The sequence below is a fragment of the Meles meles genome, chromosome 11 (assembly GCF_922984935.1).
Source record: "Meles meles chromosome 11, mMelMel3.1 paternal haplotype, whole genome shotgun sequence".
Classification (NCBI taxonomy): domain Eukaryota; kingdom Metazoa; phylum Chordata; class Mammalia; order Carnivora; family Mustelidae; genus Meles; species Meles meles.
This window is the reverse complement of record NC_060076.1, coordinates 23,522,377-23,541,552: the sequence shown is the minus strand read 5'-3', so window position 1 is coordinate 23,541,552 and position 19,176 is coordinate 23,522,377. Positions and strand designations below refer to the sequence as shown.

The 19,176-nt window shown below is 46.7% G+C and overlaps 1 protein-coding gene across 9 annotated transcripts in view; it reads right to left on the bottom strand.

Moving 5' to 3' along the window:
• The window catches only part of PTPN3 (protein tyrosine phosphatase non-receptor type 3), a 110,574-nt gene that overhangs the window by 14,672 nt on the left and 76,726 nt on the right, over positions 1 to 19,176 (bottom strand). For 7 of the 9 annotated variants that reach the window (XM_046021976.1, XM_046021974.1, XM_046021973.1 and 4 more), the window contains 6 exons: positions 18,142 to 18,328; positions 17,890 to 17,967; positions 16,762 to 16,818; positions 15,382 to 15,538; positions 12,341 to 12,564; positions 45 to 135 (listed from right to left, as the gene is read on the bottom strand). In XM_046021976.1, coding sequence (XP_045877932.1) covers positions 45 to 135; positions 12,341 to 12,564; positions 15,382 to 15,538; positions 16,762 to 16,818; positions 17,890 to 17,967; positions 18,142 to 18,328 — 794 coding nt within the window. The remainder of the gene's footprint in view (positions 1 to 44; positions 136 to 12,340; positions 12,565 to 15,381; positions 15,539 to 16,761; positions 16,819 to 17,889; positions 17,968 to 18,141; positions 18,329 to 19,176) is intronic. The other 2 variants (XM_046021979.1, XM_046021980.1) reach the window with 1 other exon arrangement.

Sequence of the window (19,176 nt, the reverse complement as noted above, 5' to 3'; positions counted from 1 at the left end):
GAGGGTGAGCAGGGGAAGGAGGCGTTCACCCCCCCGATACTCACAAGGCAGCACATCTTTGTATCGGTTTTTGTCCAAATTTTGAGGCAGCTTTGCAAAGGTGATGGCCAGACCGGGCTTCTTTCTGTAGAGTTGCTATATAACGAATACAGAAGTGAGGGGAAAAAAAAAAACCACAAAAAAAACAAAAAACCAGCATTGCAAAAAACAGCTATGAAGGGAGTGTGGAAACATACTTTAACAATAGTCAACCACGCCCTGCACTTAGGGGCTATATCATTTATTTTTTGAAAGAGCAAGCAAGCAGGGAGGGGCAGAGGGAGAGAGAGAGAGAGAGAAAGAGAATCTCAAACAGACTCCCCACCCAGTGCAGAGCCCGAAGTGGGGCTTAATCTCATGACCCTGACATCATGACCCGAGCCAAAACCATGAGTCAGATGCACAACCAACTGAGACACCCAGGTGCCCCTAGGTGCTATATTTTAAAAGAAAACTCTTCCTAATAAGAAATTTTACACTTCTATGAGAAACTGACTACATTCACTTTTTTTCTTTTTCTTTTTTCTTAACATGAGGATCTTTGGGAGAAAGGAAGTCACAGGCAGGGTTCTGAGTCGCCAGATAATGGAATATGGTAAGTAAAACCTCGTCCTTATGACAGTTACTTGACAAATGCTAGAAGCAAGCAGAGAAAGGAAAGGATCCTGACTCCACGTTACAATGGAGACCATTTACATTAGTCTAGAAACATTTCCTTCCAGTTCAACGAAGAGAGCCTGGTTCTTAACCTAAGTACAAGAGCATCTCATCCATCATTTCAGAAGTCGTTTCCACAGTAAAAAGAGTAAAAGCTTCGTTTAGAGAGGTATTTCTGTGTGCATGAAACAACTAGGAAAAAAATGCAATTAAACCATCTTTGCCCATCTATAAGCACCTACTGGACACATGTGGTACCTGGTAGGATTCTGACAACAGGTCTGTGGGAGGGACTACAAGGGCCCTTATTTCGCAAGTAAGCAGCAGAATCTGTCTATCTCGCTCACAATCACAAACGAGAGGCCGAATTCAGATCTGACTCAATGCATGAGCTTTCTTTTTCTCTGAAACCACACTGTGGAGGTATCATTGTCATGTAAGAAGTGGTACGTATTTCACATATATAACTTGCTGAGTCTGGGGAGAAGGATACACCACAAGGGCCGCAGACACATTTGTTCCTTCCCAGTTTTCTCCAGCCCTTGAGTTTTTTTTTTTTTTTTTTTAAAGATTTTATCGATTTATTTGAGAGAGAGCGTGCGCACACACATGAGTGGGGGCGGGAGAATCCGACTCCCCACCAAGTTGGGAGCCTCTCATGACCCTGAGATCATGACCTGAGTTGAAACCCAGAGTTGGGCGCTCAACCAACTGCCCACCCAGACATTCCTCACCAGTGCTTTTTCTAAATTAACTTTATGAAAGTTTAAAAACAACACAACTTTTTTTCAATATTGAAAGTGTTCTTTTCCTCCCCTAGAAAATCTGGGAAATTCAGAGTAGGATAAAAAAAAAATTACCAGTAATTTCACAATCCCCGCGATGACCCTTTTCACAGGTTTTCTCTAGTTTTCTGTGCATACATATATACAAATAAACCTAAGTACGCATGCATACACAGAAGATCGAGACATACTACATCTTTAAAAATAAAAAATGAGACTCACCTCCATATCAGCACTTCCTATACTATGTTCTATGGAACCCAAGGGGTTTCGTTTCTTAAGACTTTTATTTATATGATAGAGAGAGAGCAGGAGAGCACAGCAGCGGGGAGTGGAGGCAGAGGGAGAAGCAGGCTCCCCACCTGAGCAGGGAGCCCGATGGGGGCCTCAAAGTGGGGCTCGATGCCAGAACCCTGGGATCATGACCTGAGCTGAAGGCAGATGCTCATCCAGGCACCCCTACCCAACTGTTTTGAAAGACGCTAATAGGTATTCCTTAGAAAGTTTCAAGTCAAAGAAATTTGGAAAATACAAGTCATCTTATGTTCTATGATTAGCTAAGCATTTCTCAAGATCATTTGGAGGCCATGGAGGATCTCCCATCTCATAAGAAGTATTCTGGGAAATACTATCGTAATTTTTTTTTTTTTAAGGATTTTATTTATTTATTTGACCACAAGTAGGCAGAGAGGCAGGCAGAGAGAGAGGAGGAAGCAGGCTCTCCACAGAGCAAAGAGCTAGATGGACTCTGGGATCATGACCTGAGCTGAAGGCAGAGGCCTTAACCCACTGAGCCACCCAGGCGCTCCCGATACTATCGTAATTTTGAAGCCTGTTTTTTCCTGCTTACTAGAGCCTCGTTCCCTGTGCCATTAAATCTTCTAGTATTCTCTACATAAAATGATTTTTTACTGGATTAATTTATAGTTTCACATAATTTGAACTTTTACTCTATCTTTTGATTAGGCTGTTTTCAGTGTTTTTACTCTTATAAATTTCCAGGAGAATTATTGCATCAAAACATATTTTTAGGGACTGTGATACATGTAACTAAGTTGTCCTGCCGGGGTGCATGAGAACAAATTGTTATTCCATCAAATTGTGGCCAACATCATCAATGTGTTTGCAGTTTTAATAAGAAGGCTGAGCAGTATTTTCCGCCAGAATTTTTGCAAATTGTATTTCTTGTTTTGTAAACTGACCTCTGTGAGTCTGTTTCTCTTATTAGTTCTTTTTTCATTAAATAAACAAGCTGCACAGAAATCACCAGGAGAGAATTAGCACTGAGATTTTTGGCAACAATAATTGTGTCATGTCTTATACATTTACCAGATGTTCAGAATTTGCAATCTCTCCCCCAGCTCAGCTACTGAACTTCACAATTTCAGTTCATAACAATCAAGCAGCCATGGAACAACTTCTTAAATGTCTGCCACCTTTCATGGACGGAGACCATTCTAGAAATAAATTCATGATTTATTGGGAGGTTTGGTTTGATACTATAAGGAGACTATTTGAGTCGTATTTCCCCAAATGACCTTTTGGTTCTAACTGACTAACTGCATGGAGGTAAAATCCAATTAAGTGAATATAATCAGTAAAGCTAAGCCGGAGGTTCAAATTCCAAGATTTCTTTTTTCCCCAAATAAAGTCCTAAATGTAATCAACTTAACATGGTCTAGCAGAAAAGCACAGATCTAGCAAAAGGCTTTAATTACAACATAACATAATTTAACAAAAAATTACAGTAAATATATAAATATATCTCAGCAGTAATGATCTGTTGATAAGATTATTAAGGTTCTAAAATAAAAAATAAAACAGCAGTGTTTAAACATTTTAAAATGTGCACACCCTGGGCTTTATCTGACAGGAATGCATAAAGATTCATATCAAAGAAATTTCCCCATGGCAGTATTTCTTTATGAATACTGGAAATAGCCTGAAAATTTCCCAGTAGGGAGAAGTGTTGCCTTAAATTATGGTACAGTCATACCACAGAATTATGTGCAATGAAGAGAAGAAGACTAAAGTACAGATTTGGAAGGATATTCATTCATCTCTTTCTAAGCGAAGAATGCAAGTTACAGAATAAAGTGTGATCCCTTTTATATATAACAGCACATTTGCCACTACTGGGTATTTACCCTAAAGATAACAAACGTAGTGATCCGAAGGGGCACGTGCTCCCAAATGTTTATAGCAGCAATGTCCACAATAGCCAAACTATGGAAAGAACCTAGATGTTCATCCACAGATGAATGGATAAAGAAGATGTGGTATGTATATACAATGGAATACTATGCAATCATTAAAAAACCCCAAAATCTTGCCATTTGCAACAACGTGGATGGAACTAGAGGGTATCATGCTAAGGAAAACGAGTCAGAGAAAGACAATTATCATATGATCTCTCTGATATGAGGAATTTGAGAGGCAGGATGGGGAGTTTGGGGCATGGGGAAGGAAAAAATGAAACAAGATGGGATCAGGAGGGAGACAAGCCATAAGAGACTCTTCATCTCACTAAACAAACTGAGGGTTGCTGGGGGATGAGGGGTATGGAGAGTGTGGTTGGGTTTTGGACACTGGGGAGGATATGTGATATGGTGAGTGCTGTGAAGTGTGTAAACCTGGCGATTCACGGACCTGTACCCCTGGGGCAAATAATACATTATATGTTAATAAAAATAATTTTAAAAAATTGCATGAGCGGGGCGCCTGGGTGGCTCAGTGGTTTAGGCCGCTGCCTTCGGCTCAGGTCATGATCTCAGGGTCCTGGGATCGAGTCCCGCATCGGGCTCTCTGCTCGGCAGGGAGCCTGCTTCCCTCTCACTCTCTCTGCCTGCCTCTCTGCCTACTTGTATCTCTCTCTGTCAAATAAATAAATAAAATCTTTAAAATAAAAAAAAAAAACTATTTAAAAAAAAAATTGCATGAGCACCAGAACAAGTGTGGAAGGACAGGCACCAAGCTGTCATTTGTAAATGTGTAAAAAAGAGAAAGAAGCTAAAGAAGATGGGAGTCAGAAGACAATTCTACTTTGGCTATTTCTGAATTACTTGAATTATTACAATGCAAATTCTTTTTTTTTTTAAGCTTTTACTTAACTTTTAGTTAATTAACATATAGTACAATATTGGTTTCAGGTGGAGAATTCATCACTTACATACAATACCCACAGCTTGTCAAAAGTGCCCCACTTTGATGTCCATCACTCATTTACCCCATCCCCTGCCCACCTCCCCTCCAGCCAAATTCTTTTTTTTTTTTTTTTTTTTTTTAAGATTTATGTATTTGAGAGAGAAAGAGCATGTGAGCAATCAGGGAGACTCCTAAGCAGACTCCCCGTTGAGCACGGAGCCCAACACAGGGCTCCATGCTACCACCCTGAGAATCATGACCTGAGCCAAAACCAAGAGTCAGAGGCCCAACTGACTGAGCCACCCAGAAGCCTCAGCCAAATTATTTCTTAAATTCAAATGACTGAATGAGGGAAAAAAAGAACCTAGAATAAATCTATAGACAAAATTTCAATATTCTCCAAAAAGCTGGGTGAATAGGAAGATGATTTTGGGGGCCTTCAGAGAGTAGGACAACAAGCTCATATTTGTGTCTGCCTTGCCAAGGTGAACACTGAGCCCTATTTCTGCTGAAACGCTTCAAGTCCTACTCATCCACTTAGCTTCTGAAGGTGTTAAGAGTTGGTTTTCAACGTCCTTTAATTTACTGACTTTTTCTCCAGACCCCGTGAGCTGCTCAGCAGGCTATGAAAACACTCCTCTGAGAAGGGTGATTCAAGGTGGAGAGTGAGGTGTTGGAAACCCAGGCGTGTCTTTCCAGAAGGGTCAGGGATGGAGAGAAAGGAATTAAAGACCATCAGCCAGAATCCAGAGGAAGCTCTTTCAAGCACTCCTCATTGTAAAAGGACACTTGGCTGGGGTTATTCCCAGGCTAAGGCTGTGTGAGCCCATGAAGGAGCTGTCAGTCACAGATCCCTTCAATTCTGCCCTAAAACGAGAGCAACCAGGAGCCTAGCAAGCGAGTCCCAGGGGCAGTCGGTTAGAAGTTTTATTTAACAGTTTTGTTAAAATATGTTAATTTTTAAATCTCAAAGTGCTTTGCTTGCCTCTTATTGAAGTGTAGTTCTAAGAAGCTGTGAAACTAAGGGTAAATTAAAAAAGACCAGCTGAGAATGGGTTGCAACAGAACAGCCACATTTATTTATTTATTTTGGGAGGGTTGGGCTCTTTTTTTTTTTTTTTTTAAGATTTTACTTACTTATTTGACAGACAGAGATCACAAGTAGGCAGAGAGGCAGGTAGAGAGAGAGGGGGAAGGAGGGTCTCTACTGAGCAGAGAGCCTGATGCGGCGCTCGATCTCAGGACCCTGAGATCATGACCTGGGCCGAAGGCAGAGGCTTAACCCACTGAGCCACCCAGGTGCCCCTCTTTTTTTTTTTTTTTTTAAAGATTTTATTTAGGATGTCTGGGTGGCTCAGTTGGTTAAGCGACTGGCCTTCAGCTCAGCTCATGATCCTGGAGTCTCGGGATCGAGTCCCACATCTGGCTCCCTGCTCAACAGGGAGTCTGCTTCTCCCACTGACCTGTCTCCTCTCATTCTCTCTCTCTCTCCCTCTCGAATAAATAAATAAAATCTTTAAAAAAAAGATAAAAAATTTTTAAAAAATAAAGATTTTATTTATTTGAGAGAGAGTATACAAGAAGGGTTAACATCAAAGGGAAAAGCAGACTCCCCATTGAGCAGGGAGACCAACACAGGACTGGATCCTGGGACTCCAGGGTCATGACCTGAGCCGAAGGCAGTCGCTTAACTGACTGAGCCACCCAGGCATCCAGAACAATCCTATTTAAATTAACACCAATATCATCAGCTCTGGCTTCCAAAGACAGAAAGCCGAAGAGTGGAAGCTAGACCTCTCTCACACAGGACCACCAGGATGGGTAAGATGACGTGGTTTTCCAGACTAAACATTTCTCCGAAAATTCCCTCTAATATTAGAGAGAGGGCTTCAGGAGAGGGCTGTGATCTCATCAGACCTCTGGCCCAAGTGAAGGTGTGAACTCTGGTGACCACCCTCAGACGAAAGCTTCTGACACCCCAGTGGCTCTGACCAGTGGATGCTGGCAAGGCCTCACATGGGGGAATCGAACTTCCTGTGGTCAACTCTATGACCAGAGAAAGGGAGAATTCTCAAAGGCTGAGAGCCCAGGGAGGCCGGAATTGGTAGGGAGGAAAAGGAAAAAAACAGGGAGGAAACAAACAAACAAAAAACCAAAAAAACAAACAAAAAAAGGAGGGGTCACTGAAGGGGCAATGAACAAGGAGAGATCAAACAGCAGAAAGACTCCCTTTCACACCCTTGGCAATGACCGGGATGGTTTTTCAAACAACCTACTTTCTGTGTCAAGCACCCAACAGCGATCTTCACGATGCTGGGCATCTTGTCTGCTTGGCTCTCACCATCAGCCCCAGGCCAGCACTCTACCAGACACATAGTACGCGCTTAATCAAAAGGTGTAGCGGGTGTTCAGCTTTGGACACCACTGAGTAAAGCAAGACAAGAGGTGTCACAAAGCCCCACACCTAAGCTGAAGGAAACTCCTTTTTCAGGAAGACCTTAAGAGGCTATTTTGCCTTGTAGTACTTGGTGGACATAATTTACTACTCAGGGGCCATTTGTCTACACTGGGGACTCCCCCCTTCTCTTATACCTGACCCACCAGAGGGCCAGAGTCCCTGTCTGGAGGCCCTCTGGAATTTCCCCCTCCATTCCCATGAAGGTTTGCTGAAATAAACACTATTGCTAGTAATTTGGGGACCTTCAAAAGCGCTACTTGAAGCAGATCCCATGGCTAGGATTAAGTATGCTTTCGAGTCCATTTCACAGGTAAATACAAGACAGTGAGCCAAGGTGGCCCCACTTTTAAAATGGGCTTCCAGAACTTGAAATATCAAGCCCTCACACTTGTTCCTGAGATCCCACACATTACAGAATGTTTTCCTTGAAGAAAAAAAAAAATCCAGGAAGATTCTTAAATGCTTTTTTTTTTTTTTAAGGTATGAATTCTAAGCTTGAAGGTATAATCGCCTTCACTAATTTCTACGTGTGTCAATTTAAGCCTCTCATTAAGTCTTCAGCTATCTCAGTCCTTCCAGATCAACCTTCATAGTAATCATGGGAGCCAGTGAGTCACTTGTTTTGACACGGATGGATGCTTCCTACAAGGGTGATGTAGGAGGGATTTTAGGGAAAATGGGTCAGAAGAGAGAAAAAAGGCAGGCTTCTGGTTTTGTAAAGGAGGAAGATGCTGAAGTGGGATGAGTGGGGGTTTCTGAGCAGGACGTGGTTTCTGGTGGAGTCCTATAGCCTCTGCTCATATCCATGCAGAGAGTGGGGAGAAGTGATTTCCTATGGACCCCACTCCCAAAGTCTCTGCAGACATCTTCACTGGACAAGGAGGCAGGGAAGTTGCAAGCCACCTGGTCACTGGATGAAGACAGGCACAAAGGTCCTTTGCTGGGAAAGCTGGTTCTCAAAGGACACCCCTTCCCTTGATTAAATAGAAAAGGTCAACTCAGGGAAAGATAAAGTGAGCCACCAGGTTTCTTTAAGGAAGGAATGAACCTGGGGCAGACTTAATAAGTTCCTTAACAAAAGAGCATCGTGGAGATGTTATGACTTGGAGCCATGCAAATCCCAAATATTCTCTTTGACGTGAGACAGATGCCCAACCTTGGCTGAACCAGGCAGTGTACTCGGGCAGTTTGATGCCAATCTGCTCACTCGGGGTAGCTCCTGTGGGGCAGCTCCGGGAGGGAGGGGCTCAGGCTGCAGGCTGGTGAGGAGCTGGGGGGCACCCGGCAATGGTGAGTTCTGACACTGACTAGACTCCCACACAGATTCGGACCTGACCTCCATCCGACCAGCGACTTAACACGAGGCAAGTCCCCAACCCCCAGCCTCATTCTCTGCACCTATAAGGGCGCCCTTCTCAAGTTGTGAGAATCAACAGAGACAACATAGATGAAACATACTTGGCAGATTCCAAAGTGCTACCGAAATGCTAATAATTATTAAGCATGATCTTATTACAGCTGGGACCAAACGCTTTCTGGAGCACATTAGTCATTGTTTACCAAAAGCCACGGGAGGGACAGGGAATTCCCCTGGTGAAAAAAAATGCTTCAAAACAGGCTTTGCTGAAAACCAGCTAGCCATCACAGGAGGATTCCATCTACAGCCCAGACACCCCAAGGTGGGCCCTTGGCGTTGGGGAGTGGGTGGCATGGGCACCTGTTAGGGGCCAGCCCATCTTTCTGCTCCTGTCCAGAGCACAGCCCCCATCAGATACTCTGCCATCTGCCAATGGCACCGCGGGGCAGATGGAAAACCAGAACAGCCAAGATTCTGGAGTTGGACAGCTCAGGGTTCCAAACCCAGCCGACATGACCACTTCTTGTATGGAGACAGCCTGTTTTTTTTTTTTTTTTTTTTTTTTTAAATAAATAATTATAGTTGTTACTCTTTATGGCATTTTTATCATGTGCTAAACAACACACTGAGCATTTATCTCATCTAACCCTTACAATTGACCCATGAGATACCCAATTTACAGACGGGGAAGTGGAGGGTACAGAGAGGTGAAAGGGACAGGATGCTTGGGGTCACACAGGAAGCGAGGGACAGAGTCAGGACTTAAAGCCTGGCTCTGTGTGGTGAGATTGCTTCTCAGATCTGTTCTAGTTCTGATGCTGTACTGTTCTAACAACAACTCCCACAGGTAAACAGCACTTGGTTGTTTCCAGAGGTTCTACACTTGTTAAGAGAGCAAGCTCCTGAGTTAGCCTGTCTGGTTCCAATCCGGAGGAACCATTTACAGTGCAACAAATTCTCTGGGACTCTGATGGTCCTCCATACAGCGGGGACAACAGTTCTGTGAGGCGGTGCCCATGAAGCACTGGACTCAGACTACGTGCTAAATTCGGGGTTTCCCTTTGTGCGAGTCTCCTGTCTGAACTGCCTTCCTGAGCACCGGTCCCCTCTAGCAGCGGGGGTGGGGGGGACATCCTCCCCCTTCTGTAGCAGGGGTCGTTACATTACCTTCCACACTCTTGGGCTCCTTGGGGCCTATGCGGGGACACCAAGGAGGCAGGGCTCTGGTGCCCCACTCGCTCCAGCACAGAGCGGCTCAGCTGTTGTCTCTTCTGCAAACGATCGTAGTTAAGAAGGGGGTGTTCCTACTCCATCTCTGGGAAATGTACAGACTAAACAAAACGTGCGCATACTAAAATTTGACGCTAGCATGTCCGTGTTCTCCATTCCCTGTGCTGCAATGCCCTGGATCAGAACCTCCCGCCCATCCTGTAAGTCCGGCCCACAGCCAGGCCCGACCCGGAGCGGCTCACCCAGCAGCTGTGGGCTGCGCCCCGTTTCACAGGCTCCTATCCATACAGGTGGCCACCCTCTGAGAGACACTACTCAGAACCACAGGGGATAGTGGGCGCTCCGCTCTCAAGTATTTTTAAGCTTCTTGGTGAAGTTCAGTGGACAGTGTTCAAGGAAAATCTGATGGGGGATTCCCACGTAGGAAACGGAAGTGGAGCCCGCTGAGTGGAGGGGGTTTTCGGGAGCACTGTGTAAGACCACAGTCAAGCTCTTTCCCTCTTTGAGACTCCACAGTGCCTCCTTGTGGACAATGTGATCAAGGACAAACAGTGTGCAATGGAAGGACTCCCAACACCTGGAGGCTCTCCCAGGACTCAGTGGGGCATTGCTCAACCCAGGTAGGCATGTTTCCCCGTGCTACCTGACACCTTAGGGGCTTAGTCTGCATTCGGACTGTGACCTTCCCGGAACGACCTTCCCTCTGCACTTAACCCCATCCATCTTGTTAATACATCTCACCCCAGACGACCTCCTGGAACCCCCCACCTCCATTTCCTGTGGAACACACCATTACCACTCAAGGAAATCTTGCCCTACCTTGGTCTCATTTATTTATTCTTTTAAAGATTATTTCTTTATTTGACACAACCAGAGAGAGAGAGAGAGAGAGCACACACAAGTAGGCAGAGCAGCAGGCAGTGGGGAAGGGAGTAGTAGGCTCCCCGCTGAGCAGAGAGCCCGATGCTTGGCTTGATCCCAGGACCTTGGGACCAGGACCTGAGCGGGAGGCAGACACTTAACTGATGGAGCCACCCAAGCACCCCCCTACCTTGGTCTTTAGCTCTTTCTGGGTCTCATGATACATCCCCCAAATATACCAATATTAGACTGTTAGCTGGTTGGGGCCAGAAATCATCTCTTTCCCTCCATATGTTCCTGACCCAGTGCTCAGCACACAGTAAATACCCAATGCTCACTATCGAACTGGTGTCTCCATGGAGCTCCCTGCCTTTCCCATCCCCTCCAATGCCAAACACTTAGTCATATTCTGTTACCTCGCTCTTACCCTCTCCTTGTTTCGGTTACTCAGGAGAGTGTTTTAAAATGCTGAGCTTTACAGTGTTTAAAATGTATATTTCAATTTTGAACTTTTTGCACTGCAAGGTCAGAGAACACAACCTCTTTGTTTTTTTCCTTCAAAATCTTAAGTCAACAGAGCCTCCTGCAGGACACTGGAAAAAAGGGCTTATTTTTCTTTGTAGATATTCAGTATATGTCTATCAATCCTACCAAGTAATCATATTATTCCTCCCGTCTTACCCTGATTTCATTTCCACAAGCTATGAAGTTGTTTTTTGTTTTGGGGGGTGGGGTTAATTCCCTTCACCTTTTACTTGTGGATTTTCGTACTTTCTGCTGTTGTTCAAACATGCATTGCTCTAATAGTATTATTTCCATTCTATTCCTGATGCCATTATAAACCTCTCACTTAAGATTCTTTGCTTTATAGTGTTTCCTATTCAATATTCATATCATTCATACTTTTCGGAATCAATATGTGAGCACGTGTATTTGAACAACTTCTTAGTTTTGCTTCTATGACTTTTCTCTTTCTATAGCTTTCCAGTGAAAAACGGCACAGCTGACTTCTGAATCGAATCCGTACTCCTTCCGGACCTAGGAATCTGGACTGCGTATGCTGTCGTTAATCATGATCTATTCTAACAGCTCGCGTTAGGCTTCTTTGTGCTCTTCTGTTATCTTTTATTGTATGAACTACACTTCTTCTACCTTGAAATCATTTAGAAGATAAACACTCGCTCCACTCACTCTGTTAGTGATCAATACAACGGACTTAAAAATCGAACCTCCTTTGTTCTGCTTCCTTCTGCGAGGGCCCTGCCTGTGCCTCTGTCACAGTCTCAATTCTGTGGTCACAGGCCCCTCGTGGGGAAGGTAAACAGGGTCCGACTCTGGATTCTAATCCTGGTCGCACGGTTCCGGGACACCTGGGCAGGCCAGCCGCTCTGCCCTCACAGGATGACGTGACCCGCTCCAAACTACAGACGGTGCCTGGTGGGGTCAGGCACCGGCTCCTCCGCCACCCTCCGGGCTCACCCACACTGCCTTTCCAGCACCTTCTATTGCTGAGCGATTTGAGCTTTTGTGTTGGCAGCTAAATACTCTGAGTCCCTCCTCCTTGATGTGACATGTTTCTCCATGACGACCGAGCATTACTAGGTAAGAGGGTGAGGCAGAGTTCAGCACAGGCTGTGGTCCCTTCCCCAGCTCTCCAGGCCCGCTGCCCTACACTCTGAACCCCCACCATGTTCCCACAATGAGCACGGGCTCCCTGGTGACTGGGGTCACGCGGCAGCCACTGAGTAGCCCACTGAGGCCGCTGTGGCTTCCCCACAGGCCGAGGACGTGGCCCTCGAGGTCTCTTACCTCAAACTGGATCAGCACTGTCCCACTCTCAAGGCCCTTCTTTAGCTGTTCCATGGATCCCTCCAAGGTGTCCCCACCCTCTGGACAAATGGGGAAAATGGCCTCAGGGAAAAGCTGGTTCAGTTCATCTTCGGATTTGATGTCCGCAAACGAGTGCACTGCTATAGTGAACAAGAAAGAGAGTGTCTCTGCCAGGGGTAGGAATGTTCTGGTTGATCTGTTTCCTCCAAAAAAAAAAAAAAAAATGTACTTACATGGCACCTGCACGCAGATGGTTTAAAACAGCTTATTAAACGATTAAGCTCATGGTAATCACTTTCACCAAAGACACTACTTCTTGAATGATTCAGTAAGTGCTAATTATACAAAATGACATACTAATCTTTCTGGTTAGTTTTAAATGACGGTGTTTTGTACTCAGAGTCTTTTGACAAAGGTGGGAGAGAGCGAAAGAATGTTTTTAAGGAAACCTAACTTCCTCCAACTTTATTCTCTCTGACCTGGTTATTCTTCTACCCAACTGCCTCCCTTCCCCTACTTCTCTCTCTGGTCCCTTTCTCTTTTTTTTTTTTTTAAGATTTGATTTATGTATTTGAGAGACAGACAGTGAGAGAGAGCATGAGCAAGGAGAGGGTCAGAGGGAGAAGCAGACTCCCCATGGAGCCAGGACCCTGATACGGGGCTCGATCCCGGGACTCCGGGAACATGACCGGAGCCAAAGGCAGCTGCCCAACCGACTGAGCCACCCAGGCACCTCTCTCAGGTCCCTTTCATTTGCTCCCTTAAAACAAGTATTTTTCATGGGCACTCTATGACTGCATTGTCCCCCAGAGCCCAGTCAGCCTCTCCCTCAAGGCTTTAGATGGGAGGTTCCCAAGTATATGAATCAAGTCCTAATACCTCCTCTGGGTTCAGTCCTACCTCATCAGTACGGATTCTGTCTTCATGTCAGACTCCCTGAGTAAAGACAAACCTGGGATCTCCCCCATCCCTGCCCTGCACTAACTTCCTCCCCAGTCTCATGTGCCTCTTTCTGTCCATTGCCACTTTCTTCTCCCATCTCCCAAACTGGAAACTCTGTGATCATCTCTGAATTTTCCCCTTCTACCCAGGAAGGGAAGTCACTCTCTTACCCAAAAGCCTTCAATGGGGGGCACCTGGGTGGCTCAGTGGGTTAAAGCCTCTCCCTTCGGCTCAGGTCATAATCCCAGAGTCCTGGGATCGAGCCCCACATTGGGCTCTCTGCTCAGCAGGGAGCCTGCTTCCTCCTCTCTCTCTACCTGCCTCTCTGCCTGCTTGTGATCTCTGTCTGTCAAATAAATAAAATCTTAAAAAAAAAGATTTTTTTTGGCTCCCCACTGCCTTTAGGATAACCAGAAATGAGAAGGAAAACCACCACCATGGCATTTTCCCCACACAGTTGAACTGAATCCTGAACTAGCTACCATTGTCCCCATTTTACAGATGGGGAAATGGACTATCAGGGTGAAGAAGTTGTCCAAAGTTCCAAAGTGACCCAGACTATCAGGGGGTGGGGGAACACAGAGGAGTCCAGTCAGTCCATGGGTCTCTGATCCAAAAGATCACATTCTTTCCACAGACCCTGGAAGCACATTTCTTCTGCTGTTTTATGAAGATAATATGATTTCTGTTCTGTCTGCTATTCCCTATGCTGTTGACTTATTTTTCTTTCAGTCAATTCGTTTTTACTTATATGCTTATTTTAAAAATGAAATGATCATTAGTTCTAGACAGTCCGTGGCCCTGCCCTTTAGCTCTAATAGTTTACAAGCATCCATTTTTTCCCTCTCAAACCAGTGCTAGCCCCTTGCTACGGGCTGATGGAGGACTCCCCTCCCAGGGAGGCCCGAGGACTCTCCCTGGCCCCAGGATGGCCCACATGCCCCGGGGTGCAGCCTGTGAGGGGGCCTACTCCCCATCACTGGATTCCTGTTTCTGGCTTCACGGCAGCAGGACAACTTAGCTAGCCTGTGACTTGGTTTCCTTATTTTCTCCCTCCGGGCTAGGGATACCATGCTGACCTTCTAGGAGCGTTATGTAAGGCAATAAGCACAGCGCAAGGCCAGTTGCCCAGGGCTGTGCTGACATCAGCAACTATGGCTGCAGAACACCCGGAACATCCGCCTTGCTGGGCCTGGCATTGGCGGTAGGTGGGGATGGGGCGCTGGGGATCTGGAGGGATCTGGAGAGATCCGGGGAGGCCTCAGGGAAGCAGGCCAGCTCTGGGCTTGGAGATGTATGGGGACAGAGGGAAAGCAGGTGTGTGGGGGTATGGGGGCTGGGCGTATAGACACTGTGCGGCCAGAACACAGGTGCGTGGCCAGGCCTCAAGTCACACACTTCATCGCCCTTATTTTAAATCTGGGCAGAAGGATTCAAGGGCTTAGCTTATTTTACAATAGCAGCAGCAACACCAGTCACGGTATTTAAGGGAAGCCGTCCTTCAAACGCCTGCCAGGTATCAGGAAACATTGTAGATGCTTTCCAAGTCTAAGTAAGCATCAGTCTGTCTTCACAAGAACCCCGTGATGGGGTGGTTATCGTACCCTCACTCTACATCAGAGTGAACAGGAGCACGAGCTGGGCATGATACTTGCTCGAGGCCGCTCCACCCAGTAGCGATGGAGGGAGGATCACCCCGGGACCCTCCACCCTACAGACTTCAACAGAACCCGACCCTTCGTGAAGGGGCTGAAAACGCAAACGTCTGCGGGGCCAGGCAGCTGAGAGAGGGGCACGGTGCTGGGGAGCCGGCCGGGGACGGATCAGGGCTCATGCTCTGTATCAAGGGGCTGGGTGGGTGCTGCCTACCTCCAGAGGCCTGGCCACCAGGGGCTGGGCCCTGCGTGGGCAGATCTTCACATTTTTCAAGTGAGAAGTCCCACATCCTGGTTGGGAGGTGAAAGTTCTTGGATTTTCCAATGCTGGCTACGAGCTCAACATTTTCAAAACCACGGAACAGGCCACAGAGGGCCCCACCTCGCTAAGGCCCCGTGGCTCCTCCCCGTGGCCGCTCTTACCTTTCCTCCTGATCACCAGGGCCAGCTCCCGCGTGTGGGACTCCCGGCTGGCTTTGATGAACATCACCACTTGGTCATGGGTGTGTTCCGAGATGTCCCGGCCATTGATTAACACGATTTGATCCCCTTCGTTCAGCTTAGGAATGCAGGTGTCCGCCTGGGTGGAGAGGAAAAGCGAGTTTCTTCGGTTACCATAACACAATCCTCAAGTGCAGGACGCGGACGCCCAGGACACTTGAGACCATGTTCATGTTCTCTTCTCCCTCGGGCACGACCACGCCATCATTTTTCTATCCGCTGTTATGCTGACATGGTCGCGGGTTGTGGGACTGTCAACAGTCCCGACGTGAGTCATGCAGTGTTTCAGAATAAAGCTACAAGACTTACTGCAGCCTTTTCTCTACGATAGCGAACCTCCACTTATTACTGTAACGTAGTAACTGTGAGGCTTCTGAGCTGCTGTTTTCTCGATGTGCTGTTAGAAAATGATTCGTCAGCCAAACATGAGTGTTTGCCTCTCTTGCAATGGAGAAAGCCTTTGTCAGCGTTAACACCAAAGGCGGAAACCAGCATGGAGAGAAGCAAAGCACCAAACAGTGTAGAACAGAAGCCTTGTAATTTGAAGACACCACAGGCAGTAAGAAAAAGGAAACTACGGGTTTAAGGACCACTGACGAGTAAAAGCCCCAACCCGGTTCCTTCTAAGGAGATGCAGTGTGGCTGCTCATTGTTCTAGAAAAGCAAACCCTCTCCTGAGGAGGCCAAGATGGAGGGCAGGGGGCAGGGTGCTGGTGCTGGGATGGTGGGTCCATGTGCAGAGTGAGCAGAGGAACAAACTCTGTGCCTCCGTTTCCCTTCCTTAAGAGGACTTCTAAATTTTTTTTTAAAGATTTTATTTATTCATTTATTTATATCAGAGAGAGAGAGAACAAGCAGGCATTGTGGCAGGCAGAGTCAGAGAGAGAAGCAGGCTCCCTGCTGAGCAAGGAGCCCGATGTAGGACTCGATCCGAGGACCCTGGGATCATGACCTGAGCTGAACGCAACAGCTTAAGCGACTGAGCCACCCGGGCGTCCCAAGAGGACTTCTAAATTTTAATGGGCACACCAATCTCCTGGGAATCTTGTGAAAAAGCAAATTCTGGTTTAGGAGATCTGGGGTGGGGCCTGAGATTTCTGCATTTCTAATGAGTTGGGTGATGCTGGTGCTACACTGACCAGCAAAATTCTGGAAAAAAACATGGATTCCATTCTTTCTTTCCATCTCTATGCATGCACTGACACACACTCTTTGTTGCTGGTAAAGGAACAGCACACGGAAAGAGAAACGTTAGATTTAGCAGAAAACAAACGTAGGAAAGAACGAAACGTGTTCACTTACAGGTGATTCTGGGTTTATCCTTGATACCACAAGAGGCATCTTTTGATCCACTCCTCCCTATAAACACGTTAAATTAAAAAACAAAACACTTGAATAGCTCATAGTAACAAAGACACACAGATATTGCTGACACGGGGAGGGCTCAGGCTTCACTTTAACCTATTCTCATCCCAGAGGTTAACATCCTTTCAGGATTACAAGATTTGTGACCCCGCGGGGTCTAGTGGGGTAACCAGAGGACTGCTCAGAAGTCTCTCACTGCCGTTCCCATATTGCATGAATTAAAGATGTGCTCAGAGGGTCGCGCTCCTTTTTAAAAATGCAAACATCCCCGGAGGACTCCAAAAGCACAGCCTAGAAGTGCTGCTAGAAAGGGGAGTTTTCAGCATCGGAGAGAAAAAGCTGTAGAAAAAGTCACATCCTGCGATGGCAGGTCCTCAGCGGGGTGCTGGGGTACAAGAAGGGAAGTCTGCGGTGGCAGCCGTGGGGGTGGGCAGCAGAGACGACCCACTCTCGCTCTGCTCTAGAGCAGGGCTTTGTCCACTCTGTAAAGGGCCCGAGGGTAAGTAGGTATGGGAGAGAGGGCTCTGCTCTAACTGCTCAACTCTGCCACCAGGGCAAGGTAGCCGCAAACCATTTGTAAATGAATGGGTGTGGCCACGTGCGAATAAAACTTTATTTGCAGAAAAAGATGGGATGTGACTTGTAGACCAAAGAAGGCAGAGGTGGCCAAGGGCCCTGTGCATGGCCTTGGAACTTGCGCTGCTCTTCTCTCTCGTCGGCTTTAGTGATGCTCATGGTTCCCTCGAACCCCCCTCTTCTGGAGGTAGATCGACTTGGCCAACGGTGTGTCATCGCTCTGAGCCTCAGTACACGTTTATAAATCGGGTTTAAAAATACCCACCTTACCGATTATAAGCCCTCGGTGGGGTGACATAAAGAAGTGCACCGAGAGCACTGAGCACAGCGTAGACCCCTGGGCTAAGGCAGCGCTATGGCCACGTCAGAAACTCCCCAGTTCTGAGGCCTGAGCCAGTTTCCTCATGGGGACTTCGGCAAGCAGCATTCTCCTAATGAGAACTGAAAAGCCATCTAAAGACGGCATCCTTATGAAGACACACAACATACCTTCAGATTAAATCCAAATTTTCCATCTTCATCTGGCGTGATGCGGATCAAAACTAAGTAGCCATCGCCATGATCATTCTGGAAAATGTGGCAGAAATGATTAATTATGTTACTTCTCCCTCCTGGGGGCGGTAAGGAGATGTTTCCCCTTGGTCCTCATTACTTGAATTACCCCGGGGCACCTCGGCCCAGGAAAGCCTGGGTGGTTGCCGGCAGGGCCGCTCAGCAGCCATGGGACCGGAGCTCACCCACCTTGTCACAGTAGTACTGGCTGCAGTCCTCGGCGGAGCCCCCTTTGGTCACCCTGTGGAAATCCTCTAAGAACTGCTGATCGACGCCATCTGGTGAGCAGGAGCCTGGAGCATTTGAAGATGAAGACACAGAACTGGATGACTTCTGGGTCAGGCAGCTTTGTGCTGGATTGTTCTCGGATATACTCCTTCATTATGGGGAAGGAGGAGATATCTTACTCACTGGATTAACATGTTAGCGGAGCAAGCATCATTGACGGTCGGGGCCTGGCATCCCAGGGCTGTCATGAATTCCTGCAACCTAGGAGAGCTCCAAAGGTCAGTCCCCGGGCTCTGGCACACCCGGGGTCCACGGGCCGCCCTTGCTCTTGTCTGGCCTGAATATCACCACCTTTAGTTTTGGGGAAATGGGGGAGGAAGGCAGGGAGGATCCAGGAGCTGCTGAAAACTCAGCTCCCTTCCCAGGTCCTCTGAAGGTGACAGGAAATGTGCCCAGCTACTCTGGTGGCTTAATTACCAAAGCTCACTCAGATGCATGCCTCCCTCCCTTCTGAAAGCTTTTTCCTTTCATCTCATTCCTGCTGTTAGCTCTGTGTCAGTAGGACTCTTGGCTACCCAGCCTCCCCCAAATGGGACTGAAGTTCTATTTCTAAGACATTTACATTAATCCTAGTTTGCAGTATTCGCCTGTGATCTCCATTACTTGCGTACAATGAGATTATACATTTCCCCTCTAATATATGTCCTCCCGTGCCCATTTATGTTTAATGAAGATCAGAAGTTCCTTGGTTTTATCAGTCACATCTCAAAAATGCTCAGGAGCCATGCAAGTTTTGGACAGCACGGTTTTGGACGGCACGGTTACAGAATTTTCTTTTTAAAAGATGTTATTTATTTTTTTATCTATTTGTTAATTATTATTGTTGTAAGATTTTATTTATTTATTTGAGAGAGAAAGAGAACACAGAGGGAGAGTGAGAGGGAGAAGCAGACTCCCTGCTGGGCAGAAAGCCGATGCAGGGCTCTATCCCAGGAC